Genomic DNA, 20,359 nt, shown 5'->3' on the forward strand with positions numbered 1-20,359 from the left:
AAATAAGAGAATGATGATGACAGGAAAAAAAATTATATAAATAATTAAAAAAAAATGCGATGTAGAACATGTATAGCTAAAAAATATGTTTTAAACAAAAAAAAATATATTGTAATAAATAAAAAAAAATAATTATAAATAATACTTACTGAAAGAAAAAAAAATGTTTTTTTAATACTTTATTAATTTTTTATTATTTTTAAATAATTTTTTTAATACAATTAATTTTAATTTTTTTAATTATTTAGAGAGAGCTAAAATATATTTTCTCTATTTTCGTTGTTTTTTAATTAAAAAATATAATTTTTGTAGCTAAATATGTCATTTCCTAAAATTTTTGTTACAATTATTTACAAACTTTGTCTTTTAGAGCTCAACGTACTATCTCAGATATCGCATCGACGAAGATCTCTGCATAGGCACTGTTGATTGTCCTGCGATAATTGGTGACTCCATGAGGTGTTTGAGCACAACACTTTGAAATTTCAACAATTTCGTGCGTACCTCATCCGGCAACTGATCATTTTTCGAATAATGTTTCGGCATGCAGCCATATTTGACGTACGTCACTCCATCTCCTTGCTCCGGCGGAATTACCGACAATTTCGCGCCATCTTCGTAATCGACTTGCACCACTCCCTGCGCATATTGCGACGCTGTTCCGATGCCCGGGATGTTCACAGTACGAATTATGATGTTTTTTTGTGCATAAGCGGAGGGAATTTGCATCGACGAGGTTCGTGGCAACGGATTTCCGGGAGTTTTATAGGGATCGAGTGATGCGGCGTGAACAGAAGTCTTTGGGGTATCCGCGAAATTTCTGTTAATCGAAGGCATTGAGCTTAAAATCCCCCCTGAACCGCTCGACGGAGGTTTTCTTCCAACGATTATCGGGAAACAAGTACCTGTCGTCTCCATTCGCGATAAAATTGCTTCCATACTGAGACAATGTTCCATGCATTCGTTGAAATGCTCCCACAAATCCTGATATTGACTCGCGCAAATGTTCTCCACGGAGTTAAAAAGCACTCTGTTATCGCTATCGAGTAATTTGACGCCATCAATGGCGGATTTTGTCACCCGGATCCCGTTATAGAAGAACGAATCGAAATCTTCGAGTGTTTCCATTACTTGAAATTTGCACTGCGGACTGAAATACGACACTTTAAGTGTTTTTGCACGAACCATTGCCGCAAATTTCGCTCCGTACGAATATTTTTTCCAATATTTCGCGGGTAAATTATCGTAATTGTACACAGCATCGGGCCCATTTCGCGGAATTGAAGGCGGTTCATCCAAAATTGGCGTTCCTTGTCCGTTATTCGGCACGTAATACACAATTTTCAGCCCATCTTTTGATATTCGAAGCACTTCAACGACACGATCTTCCTTGTAACGAGCTTTGTGCTTGATAAATTCGACAGTTACCTCTCCCGACTCCAAAATACTCAAAATAACGCTTTTCGTTTTGTGTCGCGTGGGCAGGAGACGCGTCGTGTTGAACGGAGGCGTGGGATTTTTCTTCGGGACATCATCGACAGTCGTTTGAGGGGCTTGCGGAGTACTTGTGAGAAGCGGAGACGACAAAACGGGCGAATTAAAATTCGAGCGAACGTTTGAATTTTGATTCTCGAGCAAGGCGGGACGTTGAAAGGGATTTGTTTCGTGCGTTTTGTACGAATCGCTGCTGTTGGAGCTCGTTACTGAGTTGGTTTTGCGAATTCCGGCGGTTATTCCGTTCTCTTTGCCGCGATCTACTTCGAGACTGTTGAATTTTTGGATGAGAACTTGGTTGTTGTGTAAACTGCTCAACATGGCATCCGACGTTTGAACGGGATTCGGTTCGTGGTATGATGAATAGTCGCTGCAAGGAGTGCCATAGGAGTACGGAGGAGCTTCTTGCATCGCTGGCAAGGGATGGAAACGTTCCTCGGAACGGTTGCGAGGAACAGTGCTTCGGTTGAACGTTTGACGGGAGTGGTTTTGTGAAGAAGTATCTGAAAAAAAAAATTTTTTTTTGTTAGAAAATTTGAATAAAATTTTTTTTTTTTTAATAATTCACAAGAAAATTTACAAATTTAGAAAAAAATATTTTGATTAATTTTTTTTTTTTTATTTTTTCAACTTTTCAACAAATTCACAAATTTAATTTTATCTTGATTTTATCAATTTTTTTAATTTTTTTTTTTATTTGTTTAAAATAATTTTAATTTTATTTTAAAAATTTTAATTTTTTTTTATTTTTAAATTTTTTATGATTTTTAATTTTTATAATGAAAATTTTTAATTTTTTATTTAAATATTAAAAAAAAATTTATTCAAAAAAAAATTTATTAAAAAAAAATAATTAGGTACCTCTTATTTTTGAATTTTTTGTTAGAAAATTTAATTTTTAGAAAAATCATTAGAAAATTTACAAATTTAAAAAAAAATGTTAAACTAAATCAAATTAAGTTTGTTTAAAAAATATTTTAAAATGTAAATTTTTTAATTCTTCAACTTTTGGAAAAAAAAAACTTTACAAATTGATTTTATCAATTTTTTAAAAATATTTTTCATTCAATAATTTTTTTTCCTCTTTTAAAATAATTTGAAAAAAAAATAAAAAAAAGGTTAAATTTAAAAAAAAAAATAACTTTTTTTTTAAAATTTTCAGAATTAAATTTCAAAAAATTTTTGATTTTCATATTAAAATTTTGATTTAAATTTTTTTAAAATAATTTCGTAAGGTTTTATTTAATAATTTCAAAATATTTTCTTTGAAAATAGGTATAATTTTTAATTTTTTTATGATTTCGAGTTTTTAATTAAAATTTATTTTTTTTTTAATTTTTATTAAAAATTATTGTGTTAAAAAAATTAATTTTCTTGCAATTTTAATAAAAATTTTACTCCAAAATAATAAATTTAATTATTTTTTAAAGATTTTTCTTTTTAAAATTGTATCATTATTTTTTTTCTTAATTTTTTAACGATAAAAAAAAATTATTTTCATTAAATTTTGTAAATTTTCTCATGAATTTTAAGATAAAATATAAAAACTTACTCGTTGACATCGTCAACATTCCGCTATCAGATGACGCCAGCGTGTTATTATATTTGGAATATGCACTTTTATGAGACTTTAACATAAAAGGATGTGAAAGTACTTCTTCCAACTTGATTCTTTCTCTCGGATTTTTCCGCAAAAATCGTTCAATCAAGTCTCTTGCTTCATAAGAGACGAACGATGGTATCTAAAAAAACAAAATTTCTCATCAAAAAAAATTTTCCTCACAAAAACTCAAAACTCCTACCGTAAAATCCACATTAACAACCCTCGCCAACGTCGATTTGACAGCATCCGTGTCAAAAGGCGGCTTTCCGACGAGCAACGTGTACAACAAGCATCCCAATCCCCAAACATCTACCGCGAACCCATGAGGCGATGATCGCGACGCAACTTCCGGCGAAATATAATTCGGTGTACCGCACAATGTCATGTGTTTCTCGCCCGGTTGATCGAGTGTCGCAAGTCCAAAATCGGCAATTTTGACTTTCATATCAGCGGTAAGGAGCAAATTCGACAGCGAAATGTCCCGATGCACGATTCGATGCGAATGGAGGTAAAGTAAGCCATCGACAACTTGTTTCAGGATCGTCGCAGCTTCCGTTTCGCTCATTGTCTTCTTGTGATCGCGCAAATAGCGATGCAATTCGCCGTTGTGCGCGAGTTCGAGCACGAGATACACGAAATTGACGTCTTCGAAGAACGTGAGGAGCTCCAAAATCGACGGATGCTTCAACTGCGAGTGGATTGTGACTTCTTGACGAACGCGATTTGCCATTCCTGACTTGTGCATCTTCTCTTTGTCGATCTACGGGACAAAAAATGTTGAAAAATTGACATAAACAATGAAAAAATCGCATTTACCATCTTAATTGCCACGTAATTTGAGGTATTTTTGCATCGCGCTTTGTAAACAGTAGCAAATCCGCCTTTTCCAAGAGGTCTGTTCCAATCGACGTCATATTTCTGAAGAGAAAAACAAGAAATTTCAATAAAAAATTCCGAAAGATGCTCCGATGTAAACAAAATACCTCAATACTTTCACCGTACTCCAACATTTTCTTCAATTTTTATCTTTTTTTCACACTTTTTCCAAAAAATTTTATCTTTTCTTCACTTCGCGGTCCCAAATTTCTTTAAAATTTTCTGTTTCTGCACATTTTTCACAAGAATTTATTGAAAATTCACGAAAAATATGCAATTTTTCAATTGTTTTGATAAGACCGCTTTATTTTGGATTGAAATTTGGCGTCTAACGGATTGTCGCGAGGCGTTCAAAAATGTGAAATGTCAAGCGGCGCGATTTGAGGCGTATGAAAACGATAAATAAACAAAAGCACGCACGAATTTCGCTAAAAATCGTCACAAATTAAAGGATTTCCGATGTCATCAGAGGCGAAAAAGCGTAAAATGGATCCGAAACAACGGAAAAAGATCTACGGGAAACAAAATAGCAAAAAAACTTTCATGGAAGTTGGTCAAAGCGGTTTTTTGGTGACTTGTAATTTCCGTGAGAAGGATTGCATTCGTGAATCGTACTCAGTTTTGAACGAATTTGCCGATTTGCTGTTCGGAAAACAAGAGACAGAGTCAAAATCTGTCCCTGAAGAAGCCAAAAAAGCATCAAATGACTCATCGGACGATGAAGGAGGCGAGGAAATTGACATTTCGAAGCAACTTGAGATGCAAATCGCCGAAACCGCCAAAGAATTTAAACAGAAATCGCATCGTTTTCAAGTCACGGACAACGGAAATATCACAAATTGCATTTTCATCAAGGCAACAGTCCCTGACGTCGTTGAATTAGGTGTCAAAATTGTCTCAGACATTCTCGAAACGAAAAAAGCTCGTACTAAAAACGTTCTTCGCTTCATGCCGGTTGAAGTTGTGTGCAAAGCAAACATTTCAGACATCGTAAATGCCGCTGGAGCACTTTTTGACAAATATTTCCTCAAGGAACCTCGTACTTTTGCCATTAATTTCAATCATCGCTTGAACAATCAAATCTCGCGCGATGTAATTATCAAAGAACTCGCCGAACTGATCAACTCTAAAAATATTGGGAACAAAGTTGACTTGAAAAATGCACAATTAACAGTTGTTGTTGAAGTATTGAAGGGATTTTGCTGCCTAAGTGTTCTTCCAGATTTCCAAAAATACAGGAAATATAATTTGCAGGAGTTGTCGGCGAAGGCAAATGCGGGAAATGATGCAAAATTGAATGAAAATGAACCAAATTCAAAGGAAAAAGATTGAATTTAAGGAAATTTATCAAAAAAAGACTTGATAAAAAACATAAGAAATACAAAAAGAATTTAAGTTAGTACATGACATCTTTTTATTTTTTTTTCTTCTAATATTTTTTTCATTTACATTTCGCTTGTCTCCGCAATAGGCTCAAGTTTTTTAATTAGAACTCTTTCAATAAATACATTTATTTTTTTATCATGTCTGTCTCTGCTAAGGAATTAAAATCTCTTCTTATATTTTCTTCTCTTTTCTTAAATAATTCAAATTGAGAGGATTCAAGATGCGAAATTTGGTCATTTTTTTTTTTTTGTATTTTGTGCATTTGTTAAAAAATTTCATTAAAAAAAATAAATAAATAAAATAAAAATTAAAATTTAAGTTTAAAATAACTTAAATTACCTAAAATAAATTATTTTTTAAAAAAATATTTTTTTTCATCATCTTTAATTTTTTTTAAATTTTTATAAAAATAAATATATTTGAATATTTTTTTTTTGATTTGAGAATATTGCAATTTTTTAAAACATTTTTTTAAATTAAATAATTTAATTTTTTAATTAATTTTAATAATTTTTTAAAATTTGTCATTAAATTTCATTTTTTTAATAAAAGTCCAAATTTAAGTTTTTTAGTTAATTTTTTAATTTTTACAATATATTTTTTTTATTAAAAAAAATTAATAAATAAAAAATAAAAAAAATAATTTTTAAAAAAATATTTTTTTGCATCATTTTTGGTATTTTTATTAAATTAAAATCAAAACTAATTTAAAATTAAAAATTAAAACACAAAAAAATATTTGGATATTATTTTTTTTAATTTTAAAATATTGCACTGTATTTAAAACTTTTTCCTTATTTTATCTGAGTTTTTAAAATATTTTTTATAATTTTTTTTAATTAAAAATACAAATTTAAATTTTTGCTTTTTAAATTTTAAATTAATTTTTATAAATTATTTTTTTCATTTTTCAAAAAAAAAAAGCTTTAAGAGATTATTTTCATTTTTTCAATATTTATAAAATTTAAGAAATCAAAAAATGTTTAAAATAAATTATTTCAAGTTGTTAGAACTTTTTTTTTTATATTTTTTTAAAATTTTGCACAAATTTAAATTAAAATTCGCATCTTGAATCCACTAATCTATTCTTTTGTTTTTAAATTTTTTTTATTTATTACACAAAGCGTTCACGACTATCTTCTTAAATATATTTTTCTCTTATGAACAAAAAAATAATAAAAAAATAAAACAAAATAAAAATCTCTTTGGCAAGGATAATTTTCTATATTAGGACGACGAAAAATTCAAACAAGCACCTTATAGTAAATATTTGAAAGATGATGGCAAGAAATTGATTCTTTTTTAAAATTATAATTTTTTTTTCATAAACAACCACAGATAATATTATTGCAAAATTGTGACTTTGGTTTCGTTTTTTGATCCTGTGATCCCTGAATTCCTCTTTTTTTTTGGGAATTTCTGAGTTAAAAGGACTTACAAGCTAATTTTTAATTTTTTTGAGATTCTTTAACAATGCGATGGAATTCCTTGAGTAATTGAATTTTCGAGTACGATGTGAAATTCGTCGAGTGGTTCGAGGATTTGTCGCAAAAATGTCAGCAAATTTCGTTTTCGTAAGAAACTTTCTTCTTCGTACATTTCTTGTGTGGCTTTTGTTGCGCTCATTGGTACGAGAACGCGATGTAAAATGTGTTCCCTAAAAAAAATAAAAAATTTAGAAAAAAATTTATTAATTTAAAAAAAATAATTTAAATAAAAATTAAATTAAACTTTAAAGTTAAAAAAAATTAAAAATAAAAAAAATTAATTAAAAAATTATACTTAAATTTTTTTTTAATTTTTAAATTTAATTTAATTTTTATCAAAAAAAAAATTAAATTAAATTTTGAAATTAAAAAAAATTAAATATTTTTTTTTTTAAATTAAAAAAATTAATTTTAAATTAAAAAATATTTTTTAAATTTTGAAATTAAAAAAAATTAAATATTTTTTTTTTAAATTAAAAAAATTAATTTTAATATTTGTAAATATTTTTTTAAATTTTAAAATTATTTAAAAAATTATTTAATTAAATTTTAAAATTAAAAAAAAAATAAATATTTTTTTTAAATTATAAAAATGAATTTTAATATTTTAAAATATTTTTTTAAATTTTTAAAAAATTTTTTAATTAAATTTTAAATAAATATTTTTTAAATAATTATGTAATTTAATTTTTTTTACAAAAATTTGATAAAAATTGAATATTTACCTCAAGCTCAAGCAAACAAATAATTGAAATTTCCCATCTTTCCCCAAAGTTTGTGTCACACTGTTAATTTCGTTCATTAAATGGCAATAAACGCGCCACATTGTCGCATTAACGATCTGAATTTCGTCATAACTCGTTTCGCTGCTCGACGTTCCGCTGTCAAATTCATTCAAAAGTGCCTCAAATTGCTCCTTCACTTTCACCAAATAATCCCAAATGTACAAATTTTTGCTGAACAATCGCGACGACTTAAAACCACACAAAAAAGCCATTTCCAAGCATTTTACGAGACCATCTTCGCCGCACAACAATTTCGTGAGTGAAGAAGTGTCGCGATCTCGGGTCGGTTTGTAATGCCATTTGACGATCGCATTCACGCAATTTCCCAAAGCGTGTTGAATTTCCGCCGGTTTGTATTCGATGCGAGTCACGCTCGGGCTGCGAGTTCGGGGAGGCGTGCGAAGACGTTCTAACGTGTTTTCACGCGAATTTTCGCCTTCAACGATGCGAGGAACAATTTCGGCGATCAAAAGACGTTCAATGGATTCGTCGTCGATGCCTCTGCCGAACCATCGACCACTCGGGAATCTAAAAAATGGAAAATTTTAGAGAAAAATTGAGGAAAAGGGAAGAAATTACGAACCTGTAAACTGTTCCGGTAACTTCGTTGCGTACAACAACCATCTCAAGAAGCCATTTTGATGTGGGATTGTCCTGTCCTATCCTGAGTGACGTAATTATACCTAAATTCTTATGCTGAAAAGACAAAATAATAATTGAAAAAAATGTAAAATTTTAGAAAATTCATTGATTTTAAGAAAAAAAATTCTTAAAAATTAAAGTATTTATGGAAATTTAAAAAAAAATTAAAAATTTTTTTAAAATTAATTTTAAATTTAATGAAATTTTTTAATTTTTATTTTAAATTAATTAAAAATTTTAATAAAATTATTTTTTTTTTATTTTTTTTCAAATTTAATAAAAATTCAAAAATATTTTTAGAATTTTTATAAAATTTTTTGAAAAAGTTTTTGAAAAATTTTAAATAAATTTATTTCATAAAATTTTTAAGACTTTTCAAAAAATTTTTTATTTTTTCTCTAAATTTTCAAAATTAATTTTGACTTTCATGAAATTTTTTAAGAAAATTTTTAATATTTTTTTTATTTTCATCAAATTTATTATTTTTTTTTTAATTTTTATGAATTAAAAAAAAGACTATGATTTTTGTTTAAATTTTTTGAATTTTTTTCAAAATTTGTCTCTAAAAATGAACTTACATGAAATATAAATTCTAAATTCTGTTTTGGCATGTAAATTTTTCGCGTTTCTCCAAAGCTGCCCGACAATATAAACCAAATGTTTGTCGGTATACTTGACACAACCGTCTTTTTGGCGGGGAAAATTGCAATCCGATAAGGAAGATCTACAAAAAATAAATTAAAATTTAAAATTCTTCGAATAAAAATTAAAAACTCACTTGAATTATTGTAAGTATTTGTAAAGCAAAAATAATCAACGGCATTCAGAGTCAACAAATGCACCAAAAACTGCTCTTTTTCGTCTTCGCATCGCAAAAACGCCGATCTCTTGTACAAAGACTTGAGAATTACCGAATCCGAAAGCAAAACTTTCAGGTGTTTCGACAACATTTTCTTCTCCAGTGCTAACCGGATCCATGCTCGAGCATATCCAATTTCCGTTTTGATGTCCGTGATAGCCAAAATATTTTTTATATCGAACTCCAACGTTTCAGGAAGCGGTTTTAGTTGATCTGTGCACGAATTACGACGATTTTTGGCACGTCCTCGAAGCGAATCCGTGTTTCCGGGAGAATCCATTTGTAAAGTTGCCAAATCTAAAATAAAAAATTTTAATTATTTTTTGTTTTTAACAAATTTTAAGTCGAAAAAAGTTAAAATTACGTACAATCCATTCGATTTTTCATCGCACACCAAGCCAAAGCTGTTCCCGTTAAGAGTTATTTTGTGAGTGAAAAGTGTTAAAAGAGTAAAGAAATATTTTTTTTGAGTGAAATTAGATGTTAGTTTGTGTTAAAAAGAACCCAAAAGCAGTAAATTTTTCATTTTTTACCTGGCGTGAGATAAGTTGTGTCGATTCTCACAGGACTTCGTGTTTGGCAATCCGAAACTTCCAAATAAGCCATCAAGTGAGTCCATAATCCAGACTTTCCTTGCTTACTTTGGAGCCCGTGAGACCAAATTTTCTCGAGTAGATCGCATAATGAGGCAATTAACGTGTTTTCTTCAATGCCTGAGATTGAAATTTCCGAGCTGATGCCCATATTTGCTGCTTCTGTGTCCATTTTTTCGACCAACATTCGTTTTGTTTTGCTTTTGCAGTCCTGAAAATGAAAAAAAATAATAAATTTTATTAAAAAAAAAATTTTAAAGTTTTAATTTCAATTTTTTTATAAAATAATAGTGAAGCTCAAAAAAATTTTTTTAGCTAAAATAAAATTAAATTTAAATACAAAAATTTTAAATTTTTAAAAAGATCAATTTTTATTTAATTTTAATTTTTTATATTTTTTAACATAATTTTTATTTTTAAAATTTAAATTGAAAAATTTTTTTTTTAATTTTTAAAAAATTTTAAAAGTTTTTATTTTTTTAATATGATTTTTTAAAAAAATTATAATCTTAAAATTATAAAATTAAATTTATTTTTTTTAACAAAATTTTAATTTTAAAATTTAATTTTAAAAATTTTATATTTTTTTAAAAATTTTTTTTAAATTTTTTTTAAAAAATTTAAAAAATTTTTTTTAATATGATTTAAAAAATTTTTAAAATATTTCTTTTTCCTTTTGAGGAGAAAATATTAAAAAAAATTTTTTAAAATTTTGATAAAAAATATTTTGTAAAAAAATTAATTTTTAAAATTTATAAAAAAAAAAAAATTAAAAAATTTTTTAAATTTTTTTAAATAATTTTAAAATTTTTAATTTTCTCGAAAAAAAATTATTTTTTTTTAAATAAAATTTCGTAAAAATTAAAAAAAGATCAATAAAATTACCTTTAAAAGTTTCTCAATAAAAGTCCAATTAGCTTGTGCCTTAAGTGACGGGCTCGCTTCGTTATTTTTCAAGTTGCCCGTATTTCGCAGCGATAACGGATTCGGCGGTCTTCCAACATCATAAACGCCTGTCGACGATTCCAACGAAATATCTTTGATTTTCCAACTATTTGTGCCATTTTTCACTCGACGTAAACTATTTCCTCTGATAAATGTTATTAAAAAAAATATAAAAAAATATTTTTTAATAAAAAATTTCTCAAAATTAAACAAAAAAATACAGAAAATAAAAAATTACCTCATGCAATCAGGCAAAAAAAGACTTCAGCGTGCACTTAAAAAAATGAATGTGACGTTTTCTTCTCAAATTTCAAAGAAAAATGCATTTTTTTACAGCAAAAGAGCCCAAAGGGACGAAAAATAAACAAAAGACACACAAAAAAAGTAAAGGAAAAGAAAGAAAAATCATAATTTGTGTTAAATATGTGAACGGAACATGTTTAAGTATGTAAATTATGGTTGATTGTATAATGTTGACCTTATAACATAAATATTTCTTAACCATCTAGAGCAGATTTTATCTTGAAATTACAATTTTTCTACGTTTAATTCAAATATTTGACTAAAAATAGATTTTTTTTAACAAAAATTTAAACTTTTCAATAAAATTCGAAAATTTTCTAACAAACATGCATCTCTAATGCTATTAATTCTATCAAAAAACGGCTAAAATCACATAAAAAAATATATTGCTTCTAAAATTTGTCTGTTTTATGTCTCTCGAGTGTCTTGTCATGTAAATTGCTTTGATGTTTTTTCGTGTAGAATGTGAGCGCAGTGCAACAAAATTAAATTTTAAGTCGTTATTGAGCATTTTTGTTGCACTGTTCGTCTGTTTTGTGTTTTCTTGTCTTCAGTTTCATGCAAAGCTATAAAAAAAAATAACGAAAATCATGCGAGACACAAAAATTAAGAGAAATTATTTCATTCCGGGAGCGACGCAATTTTGCATGCCATTGTACCTTGAAGGGCATTCTTTGAGCAGAACTGCCTTGTCGAGGATCGGGAAGCTGCGGAAATATGCAGGACGATGAGGTAAAATTTCGCACGGTTTGGTAACTTCCATGTCGAGGTTGTTGAGACGCTTTTCGAGGATTTTTTGGGTGTCGCGAGCGTAGATGCATGGTTCGTAGTTGATCGTGCGGATGAGACTTTCGTCGCCGTAACGTTTTCTGTGAAGAAAAAATTTTTTTTAAGGTTAAGTTTTTTTTACGTTGACGTAAGAATTTTAAATTATTTTTTTTTTAAAAAGAATTTTAATTTTTCATGAAAAATTTAATTTTTTTTTCATGAAAAATTAAAAAAATATTTAATTAATTTTTTTTTCATGAAAAATTAAAAAATTTTTAATTAATTTTTTTTTCATGAAAAATTTAAATTGTTTTTTCATGAAAAATTTAAAATTTTTATTTTATTTTTTGACGTAAGATTTTTAAGTAAATTTTTTTTTTTTCATGAAAAATTTAAAATTTTTATTTTATTTTTTGACGTAAGATTTTTAAGTTAATTTTTTTTTTTCATGAAAAATTTAAAATTTTTATTTTATTTTTTGACGTAAAGATTTGAAGTCAAAAAATTTTTTTTTTCATAAAAAAATTAAAAAATTTTTTTTTTGACGTAAGGATTTTAAATTAATTTTTTTTTTTCATGAAAAATTAAATTTTTTTATTCATATAAAATTTAATTTTTTTTTTTTTCATGAAAAATTTTAAATTTTTATTTTTTGACGTAAGGATTTTAAGTTAAATTTTTTTTTTCATGAAAAATTTAAATTTTTTATTTAATTTTTGACGTAAAGATTTTAAGTTTTTTTTTCATGAAAAATTTAAAATTTTTATTTTTTGACGTAAGGACTTTAAGTTAAAATTTTTTTTCATGAAAATTTTTTTTTATGATTTTTTTTTAAAGAAAAATTAATTTTTTTTTTCAATAAAAATAAAAAAAAAAATTTTCATGAAAAATTCATTTTTTTTTTCATAAAAATTTAAGAGGACTTTAAATTCGACTTTAATTCCTTACGTTCACAAAAAAAAATTAATTTACAAAAAAAATTACCTGAGATTCCTTATTCTTTGGTCAAAAATGATAATTTCAACGTGCGCATTTAGCGTTTCGAGCTTATTATCGAACGACGTCATAATTTTATTATCTATCAACGTCGCGAACATCTGCGATTCCAAAAATCGTGACAAGAAAGGACGATGATGTTGCGGATGTTCCGACAAAAACGACGCCTTATCAAAATTTTGCATTGATTCTCTGTTCGAAAGCCATTCTTCACGTGACTAAAAATAAATTTTTTTATTAATTTCTTTTTCAAAAAATTCAGAAAATTCGAAAAACTCACCTGCGTTGGAAAGATGACAAAATGATCGTACGACGCAAAGGTCTGCACAAAGCGATTAAGAAAAATTTCCCTGATTGAATTGTTGATTTTTAGGTCTTCCTGATACTGTTCCGCCTGATCCAGCGGTTGCGTTTGCTGCTTCGCGACCGAAAGGGGCATGCAATCGACGTAATCGGCATCATCGAGTCGCGACATGTATCCCCGTTTGGGCGATTCGGGTCTTCCGAGCAATCCTTGTGTCTCGCCGCGATCAAAACGCTCATCAAACCCATTTTTGTAGGAGAATTTTTTGCGATTTAGCATTCCGCTCGATGGCAAGGTACAACTCGAGGTCATCAAATCGTTATCTCCGCGCGGTTTTGGCGACAAAACGGAACTCCCGTTGCCGTGCGACGTCAAATCTCGTGCCACACGATGTCGATCGAGCACGGAGTTAATTTCCGCAACGAATTCCTGTCGATGCGGAAACGACGGGAGCTCTTCGGGCAACTGAATAACGCGTTTATCCAAGTCAACGCAACACAAAGTGGCTTCCGAACCGATTTTAACGGAGCTTTCGGCATCGCAATGAAGTCCCATGATGAAGGGAACGGGCGCATCGAGGAAGTGAAAAAGTGCTCCGGGCAAAATTGGGGCATAAACGTGCGGCCATTGGAATGGATAAAGGAGAGAAGTGATGCATTCGGCGACAATCATCAATTTTTGGTAGTCCGAGGATCGCAAAAGGACTTGATGCTCCAACAGGACGCACGTGTAGAGCTGAAGTACGGATTGCACGTCTAAAAAGGTGAAAAGTTGTCGGATGGGAAAGTCCAAAAATGGTAATTCATCGATGTCGGGTTGATGCAAAATCCACGGAATGGGGGGTAAATGAGGTTGTTCGGGCGGCAAATAGATCCGGATGCTTTTGCCGGGCGATGGCATGCAAACTTCGTACAAAATATTGTACACATAACTCTCCAAACTCAATCCGGGCCCCGGAGATCGTGGAAGACATTTGTACAAATTCGTCAAAAATATTTCCGCAGCTGTCGCAAATGCCGTCTGACACACCAACGAAATCGCGCGCGTCACAAATAACTTGTCTTTCGTGATGTCGTAATAACTTTGGGCCGATTGCGACGAATTTACGATCTTAAAGTGTCGCGGAAGCGATTTACTCACATTTCCGCCCTCCGTTTCGCGTATCCGTCGTAAACTGGGAGGCGTTTGCCCGCTCGAAAGTTCCGTAATGAACATCGCCTGCAACGTGTGCATCGCACTGCAAATATTCGTGTTGCGTACTTCCTCGTAGAAGACGAGACTGAAGCCATGGCAACGTTTGCCGTCTTCGCGTGTCGTCGCGAACGAATGAAATTTCGGGTCAAGTTTGTGTTTTTGCGTCTTGAAGCACAGCCCCTGCGGCAATGACAACATACAAATGCCCGCAGCATCAAAGGGATTGTGAGACACCTGCTCCGGGTAATGGGCAAGCACTTTTGCCTTGTACGAACGCTCCAACGGCGAACAATGCGAATCAGCTAAAATAAAAAAAAAATTAAGTGAAATGCACGCAGAAATTATGCAAGGTGTGCAAAACGCATGAAAATTGGGTCAAAAAGCGACGTACGAGGGAAAATTTTTCAAAAATTAATAGAAATTAAAAAAAATATTTTTTTTTGTGTAAAAAATGCGACGAAAATAGAATTTAAGAAGAAATCAACTCACCCCCAGTTTCGAGCTCCAATTCGTGCCCAAAACTGTCTAAGCCAACAATCACGAAATAATCCGCGAATCGCTTCTTATTGGATGAAACTTCACTTAATTTCGCATCGTTCGCCGATGATGGCCTCTTGTCGCTCATTCTTGCACAGTTTTGCCCTCTTATGGTTGGTCTAATTTAGAAATTCAGGAAAAATTGAAAGTCCATTGTTTTTCATCTCAATTTGTGTTTTGACAATGCTGTACGTGGCGTTACAGCAACGCATACACGTACGGAACTTTCACCCTTGAATGAATTAGCAAAAATGGCGATTTACGATTTTTTTTGTCATGCTACTTTGTTTTTGAGAAATTTTCAATAATTTTTTTTTCTTAAAGTATTTAAATAAATATTTAATTTTTTTTTTAATTTTTATTACAACAATTTTTATTTTATTTTTTTTTATTTTTATTTATTTTTTTTTTTTTTGTATTTAAGAAATTTTTATCTATTTTTTAATTCTTTTTAACATTTTTTTACATATCAAAACTTGAAATTGATCAAAAATCAATCGAATATGAACACTTTAGAACACTTTTGAACTTTAGAATGAATATTTATTCAATTTTAGGCTTAAAAGTGATCAAAAAATGACATGTAAAAAAATCAGCGTTTTTACATCCAAACTCTGATTTTTTTGTTTCGTCAAATATCGACCCAATATGAACAGAAATCATCTTTAGAATGAATATTTATTCAATTTTAGGCTTAAAAGTGATCAAAAAATGACATGTAAAAAAATCAGCGTTTTTACATCCAAACTCTGATTTTTTTGTTTCGTCAAATATCGACCCAATATGAACAGAAATCATCTTTAGAATGAATATTTATTCAATTTTAGGCTTAAAAGTGATAAAAAAAATGACATGTAAAAAAATCAGCGTTTTTACTTCCAATCGCTGATTTTTTTGTTTCGTCAAATATCGACCCAATATGAACAGAAATCAACTTTAGAATGAATATTTATTCAATTTTAGGCTTAAAAGTGATCAAAAAATGACATGTAAAAAAATCAGCGTTTTTACTTCCAATCGCTGATTTTTTTGTTTCGTCAAATATCGACCCAATATGAACAGAAATCAACTTTAGAATGAATATTTATTTATTCAATTTTAGCGTTTTTACATCCAAACTCTTAAAAGTGAACAGAAATCTTTAGAATGAATATTTATTCAATTTTAGGCTTAAAAGTGATCAAAAAATGACATGTAAAAAAATCAGCGTTTTTACATCCAAACTCTGATTTTTTTGTTTCGTCAAATATCGACCCAATATGAACAGAAATCAACTTTAGAATGAATATTTATTCAATTTTAGGCTTAAAAGTGATCAAAAAATGACATGTAAAAAAATCAGCGTTTTTACATCCAAACTCTGATTTTTTTGTTTCGTCAAATATCGACCCATCTTTAGAATGAATAATATGAAAAATCAACTTTAGAATGAATATTTATTCAATTTTAGGCTTAAAAGTGATCAAAAAGTGACTTGTAAAAAAATCAAAAATTTTTTGAAATTTGTATCAAAAAATTCATACCACAATAAAATTTGCTTGCTAATTCAAATTTGTTGACGTTTAAAATAACTAAAGGCCACGAACGTAAACATTACAAAACTTTTACTAAAATTTTTGAATTTTTCGTTTTTTATCTCAAAAACCCGCAAAAATACTCTCAAAAATCCCTTCGCGACACGAATTTCTCATATTTCTCCGAATCTTTGGTTGACGAGCCGCAGTCATGAAGCGACAACGGTAAATATGGCAAAAAAGTTCAAGGTTCCTCTTTTATTTACACTAATTACGGAAAAAATCTAATTTTGCAGAGCTCGTGCCAACTACACAGAATTCAACGATAACGACGTTCAATTGAGTCAAAATGTGAGAAAACCCGTTGAGCATTCCTTGGAAGCGACAATCCTCGATGGAGATACTCTTGCCTCGATCGCGCTGAGGTTTAATTGCACTGTGAGTCGTCGAAATTCGTTTTTAATTGCTTTTAATTGACGAAATTTTCGTTTTTTAGGTCGCCGATTTGAAGCGTCTCAACAAAATTGACAAAGAAAACGAGATATTTGCACGGAAAATCATGAAAATTCCCATCACGCCTCACAATGTCTTGCTCGATACACTTCTTCCAACAGTTCACAAGAGCGGAAATAGCAGTCCGAAGGGCAATTCGAGTCAATCGCAAACGAACGAGAAGCAAGAAGGCGTTTTATCGGACGAAACGCTCGAAGAAAAATTAATTGTCGCGTCAATTAGCAACACAACTTACAAAAATGGAGAAAATTCGATACCAATTCTTGACACACCGACCGAAAATGACGTGCCTGATGCCTCGGATCCTTTGTTGTTCAACCAAAACGCGAATTTCGTGCTGGCCAAGCCAAAAGTCAATTACAGCTTTGATGGGTCAGATTGCGACATGAATTGGTTGTGTTTGTTCGTTTGCATTCTCGCACTTTGTTTCGCGATTCCCTTGATTTATGTTTGGATTATTTACGAACATCCGGAGCGTTACCATCATCACTTTACGACGGAACAGCATTCGGTGCATCAGCATTCGTCATAACGATAAATTTTAATGCGGAGTCACGTGCGGGTCTGAAGAGGAAACCAGAAGACTGTGAAATGATGAAAAAAATCTGGTGCCTTTAAAAAAAAATGTTTTTGGTCTGAGAGACGAAAATTGTATAGGAATGTTTACAATTATTATAATTTTTGTTTTTATTAAATTTTTATAATAATAATATAATATAATATAATAGTGTATCTATCACAAATATATAAATATAAATTAATAAGGAAATGAAAAATACTTTTTAGTTTTATTTTATGCGAGAAAAGTCGATTTTTTGAGTCAATGTTTTAAAAAATTTCATTAAATATTTTAAAATATTCAAAAATTTTTTAAAAAATTAATAAAAAAAATTAAATAATTCCCAAAAATTATTAAAATTTTTTTTTTTTTGAAATTTTATTTTTTTTTTCAATAAATTTTAATGAATTTTATTAAAAATTAATTTTAAAAATTTTTTATTTTATTTTATTAATTTATTTTTTTTTTAATTATTTAATTTTGCTTTTTTTTTAATTCATTAAAATTAATAAAAAAAATTAATTTTAAAATTTTTAATTTAAAAAAAAAATTTAATAATTTTTGGAAATAATTTTTTATTAATTTTATGTTTAAAAAATTTAAATTTTGAACAATTTCATAGAGCATCAAAAAATTTTTTAAAATAAAAATAATAAAAAATTTAAATAATTCCAAAAATTATTAAAATATTTTTTTTGAAATTTTAACTTTTAAAATTAATTTTTTTTCAATGATTTTTAATGAATGTTTCTTTTTTATTAAAAAAAATTAAGAAAAATTATTTATTTTATAATTTTTTTTAATTATTTCAGATTTTGAAAAAAAAAATTTTTCTTTAACATTTTTAATTTTTTTTTTAAATTTTCTTTTTCGTTTTTTTTATTTTCAAAATGAAATTATTTTTTAAAACTCCTCTTGAAATTTTTTCTTTGATTTGATTTTTTTTTTTTTTTAAAAATAATTTTCTTAAAAATTTTATCGAAAATGACAAAAATATTTAAATAAAAATTTAAATATTTTAAAAATATTTTTAAATGAAATTTTTAAAAAATAATTTAAAAAAATTTCTCGAAAAAAATTTTAATTAATTAAAATTTAAATTAATTTTTTATCTTAAAAAATTAAAATTACAGAAAATCACATAAAAATCCATCAATTTTAGGTTTTATATTTTTTTTTAATTTTAAAAAAATCACATTTTATTTTTTTAAAGATTTAGAACATATTCAAAAAAATTATTTTGTCAATTTTTTTATATTAAAAAAGTTATAATGATAAAATCTTCTTTGGAATGTTAAAAATTTAAAATTTTTCGTCATTTTCTGAAACTATTTGACTTTTTATATCGATTTTCTCGCATAAAACATTCGTTAATGCCCATTTTTGCAACATTTTGCACTAAAGGCTCTCTAATAAGGTAATAATAATATCATTTTTATCTCTTTTTAGTGGTTTAGTGATGATGTTAATCGTCTTCTTTGCTTAAAAAGTGTTTCTTGTAACAAGTTATCGTGTTCAATTATTCAAGCATGCGTGAATATTTAATTGCTGATGTAGATAATCATAAACAGAATTGCTAAAATAGCGATTGCCACTAATACGAACATCACTTTCTTTCGACGAACTTTGTTCTAAAAAAAAAAAATTTTAATTTTTTTGAATGAAAAATTGTTAAAAAAATCAATTTTTTACCCGATACTGTCCCGCTTTTCTCAGTTGTTCGGCGCCCTGTTGCACAAAAACCGAAGTTTGTTCGACACTCGCCTCAATCGAGTCAACCGTATTACCTTGTTCATAAACCAAAGCTCCTAATTTCTTGTAAATCTCATTCACGCTAACAATATTCTCCTCCAACTCACGAATCGATCGTTCCTGTTCCTCGAGTTGTTGCAATTCCAGGTCGTCTTGCATCTGCGTTTGCGTTTGCGACACGAAACTATCCTCGAACGGGTCCACAAATGCATTTCCGCTGTTATTCGAGCCGCCCTTTGACGTTGGCGGAGGTTTATTAATGGCGATATTTTTATTTTCGTATGCTTGACGCACCGCATGCTTCTCCAAATCGACAAATTTACGTTGGACCGTTTGGAAAGCTGTAAGGGCGGCAGCAAATTCATCAACTAATCGATCTCGTTGGATTTTCAGATGACGTTCTTTGCAACTTGTCAAGTCGTTGAGGAGATTTCCCGTGTCTTTGACCAACTGTTGGGTGTAAATGCGGATTTGGTGCCTGAAAAAAGACGAAATTTGTAGAAAAAATTAAATTTTTTAATGGGAAAACGTACAATTGCTGTTTCAGTTCGGGATTATCTTGCGCCGTGCCCAGCTGATTCGTCATCCGCTGCATCGAGGATACATTTTGAAGGATTTTTCGGATGCTCGTGCCTATGGTCTGCGCTAATTTTTGGAAATCTGCTTCGTTGGACGTCTCAAAGGATGAGTAACTCATGATGAAGTCTGTCTTTTACGTCTTTCTGTGGAAAAATGAACGCAAAAATGTGAAAAATTGATTTTTTCAAAGATATTAGGTAAGAATGACGCGGAAAAATGCAGAAAAATAATCCAATTTTGAAAGTTATTACATATTTACACGTACTCCAACACACCTTTTGCTAAAAACGTACCTTATTTAACAATTTTTAACGAGTACTTTTAATCTTATGACACTACGGCGACTATTTCCTTAAGCTATGACTTGACTTTTTGCGATTTTTGCGAGAAATAATTCAAAATTTCCACGAAAAACAGGAAATTTTAATAATTTTTCAACTTTTTCACATCAATTTTCGTTCATTGTTGTTTTTTCTAGAGAATCGAAATGAACTTAAAATGAACTCGGAAATGAACTCGGGAATGAACAAGTCCAGCGCACATTTAGAAATTTGTGCCGCCTGTGTCTCGGGGCTGTCACAAATTTGCAATTGTGAAATGGGCTGTGTGCACACTGAGCTTTCTGTCATCCGGGCTGCGATTGGTTAATTTTTGACATTTGTGACTCATG

General features: G+C 29.2%; 5 protein-coding genes across 6 annotated transcripts; 2 read left to right on the top strand and 3 right to left on the bottom strand.

Annotated features, from left to right (window-relative positions):
- Positions 1-252: 252 nt before the first annotated feature.
- LOC134836746 (serine/threonine-protein kinase PLK4) lies at positions 253-4,231 on the bottom strand. Its single transcript, XM_063851950.1, has 5 exons — positions 4,081-4,231; positions 3,914-4,015; positions 3,297-3,857; positions 3,047-3,236; positions 253-1,997 (listed from the first exon to the last, which is right to left on the bottom strand). The coding sequence occupies exons 1-5, from the start codon at positions 4,105-4,107 to the stop codon at positions 382-384; spliced, it is 2,496 nt and encodes an 831-aa protein (XP_063708020.1). The 5' UTR covers positions 4,108-4,231; the 3' UTR covers positions 253-381.
- A 148-nt stretch (positions 4,232-4,379) lies between these two features.
- LOC134837188 (THUMP domain-containing protein 1 homolog) lies at positions 4,380-5,375 on the top strand. The gene has a single exon (XM_063852549.1). It carries the CDS (start codon positions 4,433-4,435, stop codon positions 5,303-5,305), a length of 873 nt encoding a protein of 290 aa, XP_063708619.1. The 5' UTR covers positions 4,380-4,432; the 3' UTR covers positions 5,306-5,375.
- Positions 5,376-6,491: 1,116 nt separating this feature from the next.
- On the bottom strand, positions 6,492-14,930 carry LOC134838250 (DENN domain-containing protein 5B). 2 transcript variants are annotated; one of them, XM_063853741.1, is made up of 12 exons: positions 14,725-14,930; positions 13,018-14,537; positions 12,726-12,955; positions 11,633-11,842; positions 10,611-10,815; positions 9,666-9,936; positions 9,501-9,536; positions 9,052-9,429; positions 8,852-8,997; positions 8,215-8,327; positions 7,572-8,159; positions 6,492-7,016 (listed from the first exon to the last, which is right to left on the bottom strand). In XM_063853741.1, exons 1-12 carry the CDS (start codon positions 14,858-14,860, stop codon positions 6,827-6,829), a joined length of 4,023 nt encoding a protein of 1,340 aa, XP_063709811.1. In that variant the 5' UTR covers positions 14,861-14,930; the 3' UTR covers positions 6,492-6,826. The 2 variants fall into 2 exon arrangements, with proteins under 2 accessions (XP_063709811.1, XP_063709812.1); XM_063853742.1 differs by lacking the exon at positions 9,501-9,536.
- A 1,417-nt stretch (positions 14,931-16,347) lies between these two features.
- Positions 16,348-17,577, top strand: LOC134837856 (lysM and putative peptidoglycan-binding domain-containing protein 3). Its single transcript, XM_063853248.1, has 3 exons — positions 16,348-16,511; positions 16,583-16,724; positions 16,783-17,577. Exons 1-3 carry the CDS (start codon positions 16,498-16,500, stop codon positions 17,329-17,331), a joined length of 705 nt encoding a protein of 234 aa, XP_063709318.1. The 5' UTR covers positions 16,348-16,497; the 3' UTR covers positions 17,332-17,577.
- Positions 17,578-18,567: 990 nt separating this feature from the next.
- LOC134837958 (syntaxin-7) lies at positions 18,568-20,159 on the bottom strand. Its single transcript, XM_063853356.1, has 4 exons — positions 19,983-20,159; positions 19,644-19,832; positions 19,051-19,588; positions 18,568-18,989 (listed from the first exon to the last, which is right to left on the bottom strand). The coding sequence occupies exons 2-4, from the start codon at positions 19,805-19,807 to the stop codon at positions 18,900-18,902; spliced, it is 792 nt and encodes a 263-aa protein (XP_063709426.1). The 5' UTR covers positions 19,808-19,832; positions 19,983-20,159; the 3' UTR covers positions 18,568-18,899.
- Between the last annotated feature and the right edge of the window lie 200 nt (positions 20,160-20,359).

The sequence above is a fragment of the Culicoides brevitarsis genome, chromosome 1 (assembly GCF_036172545.1).
Source record: "Culicoides brevitarsis isolate CSIRO-B50_1 chromosome 1, AGI_CSIRO_Cbre_v1, whole genome shotgun sequence".
Lineage (NCBI taxonomy): Eukaryota > Metazoa > Arthropoda > Insecta > Diptera > Ceratopogonidae > Culicoides > Culicoides brevitarsis.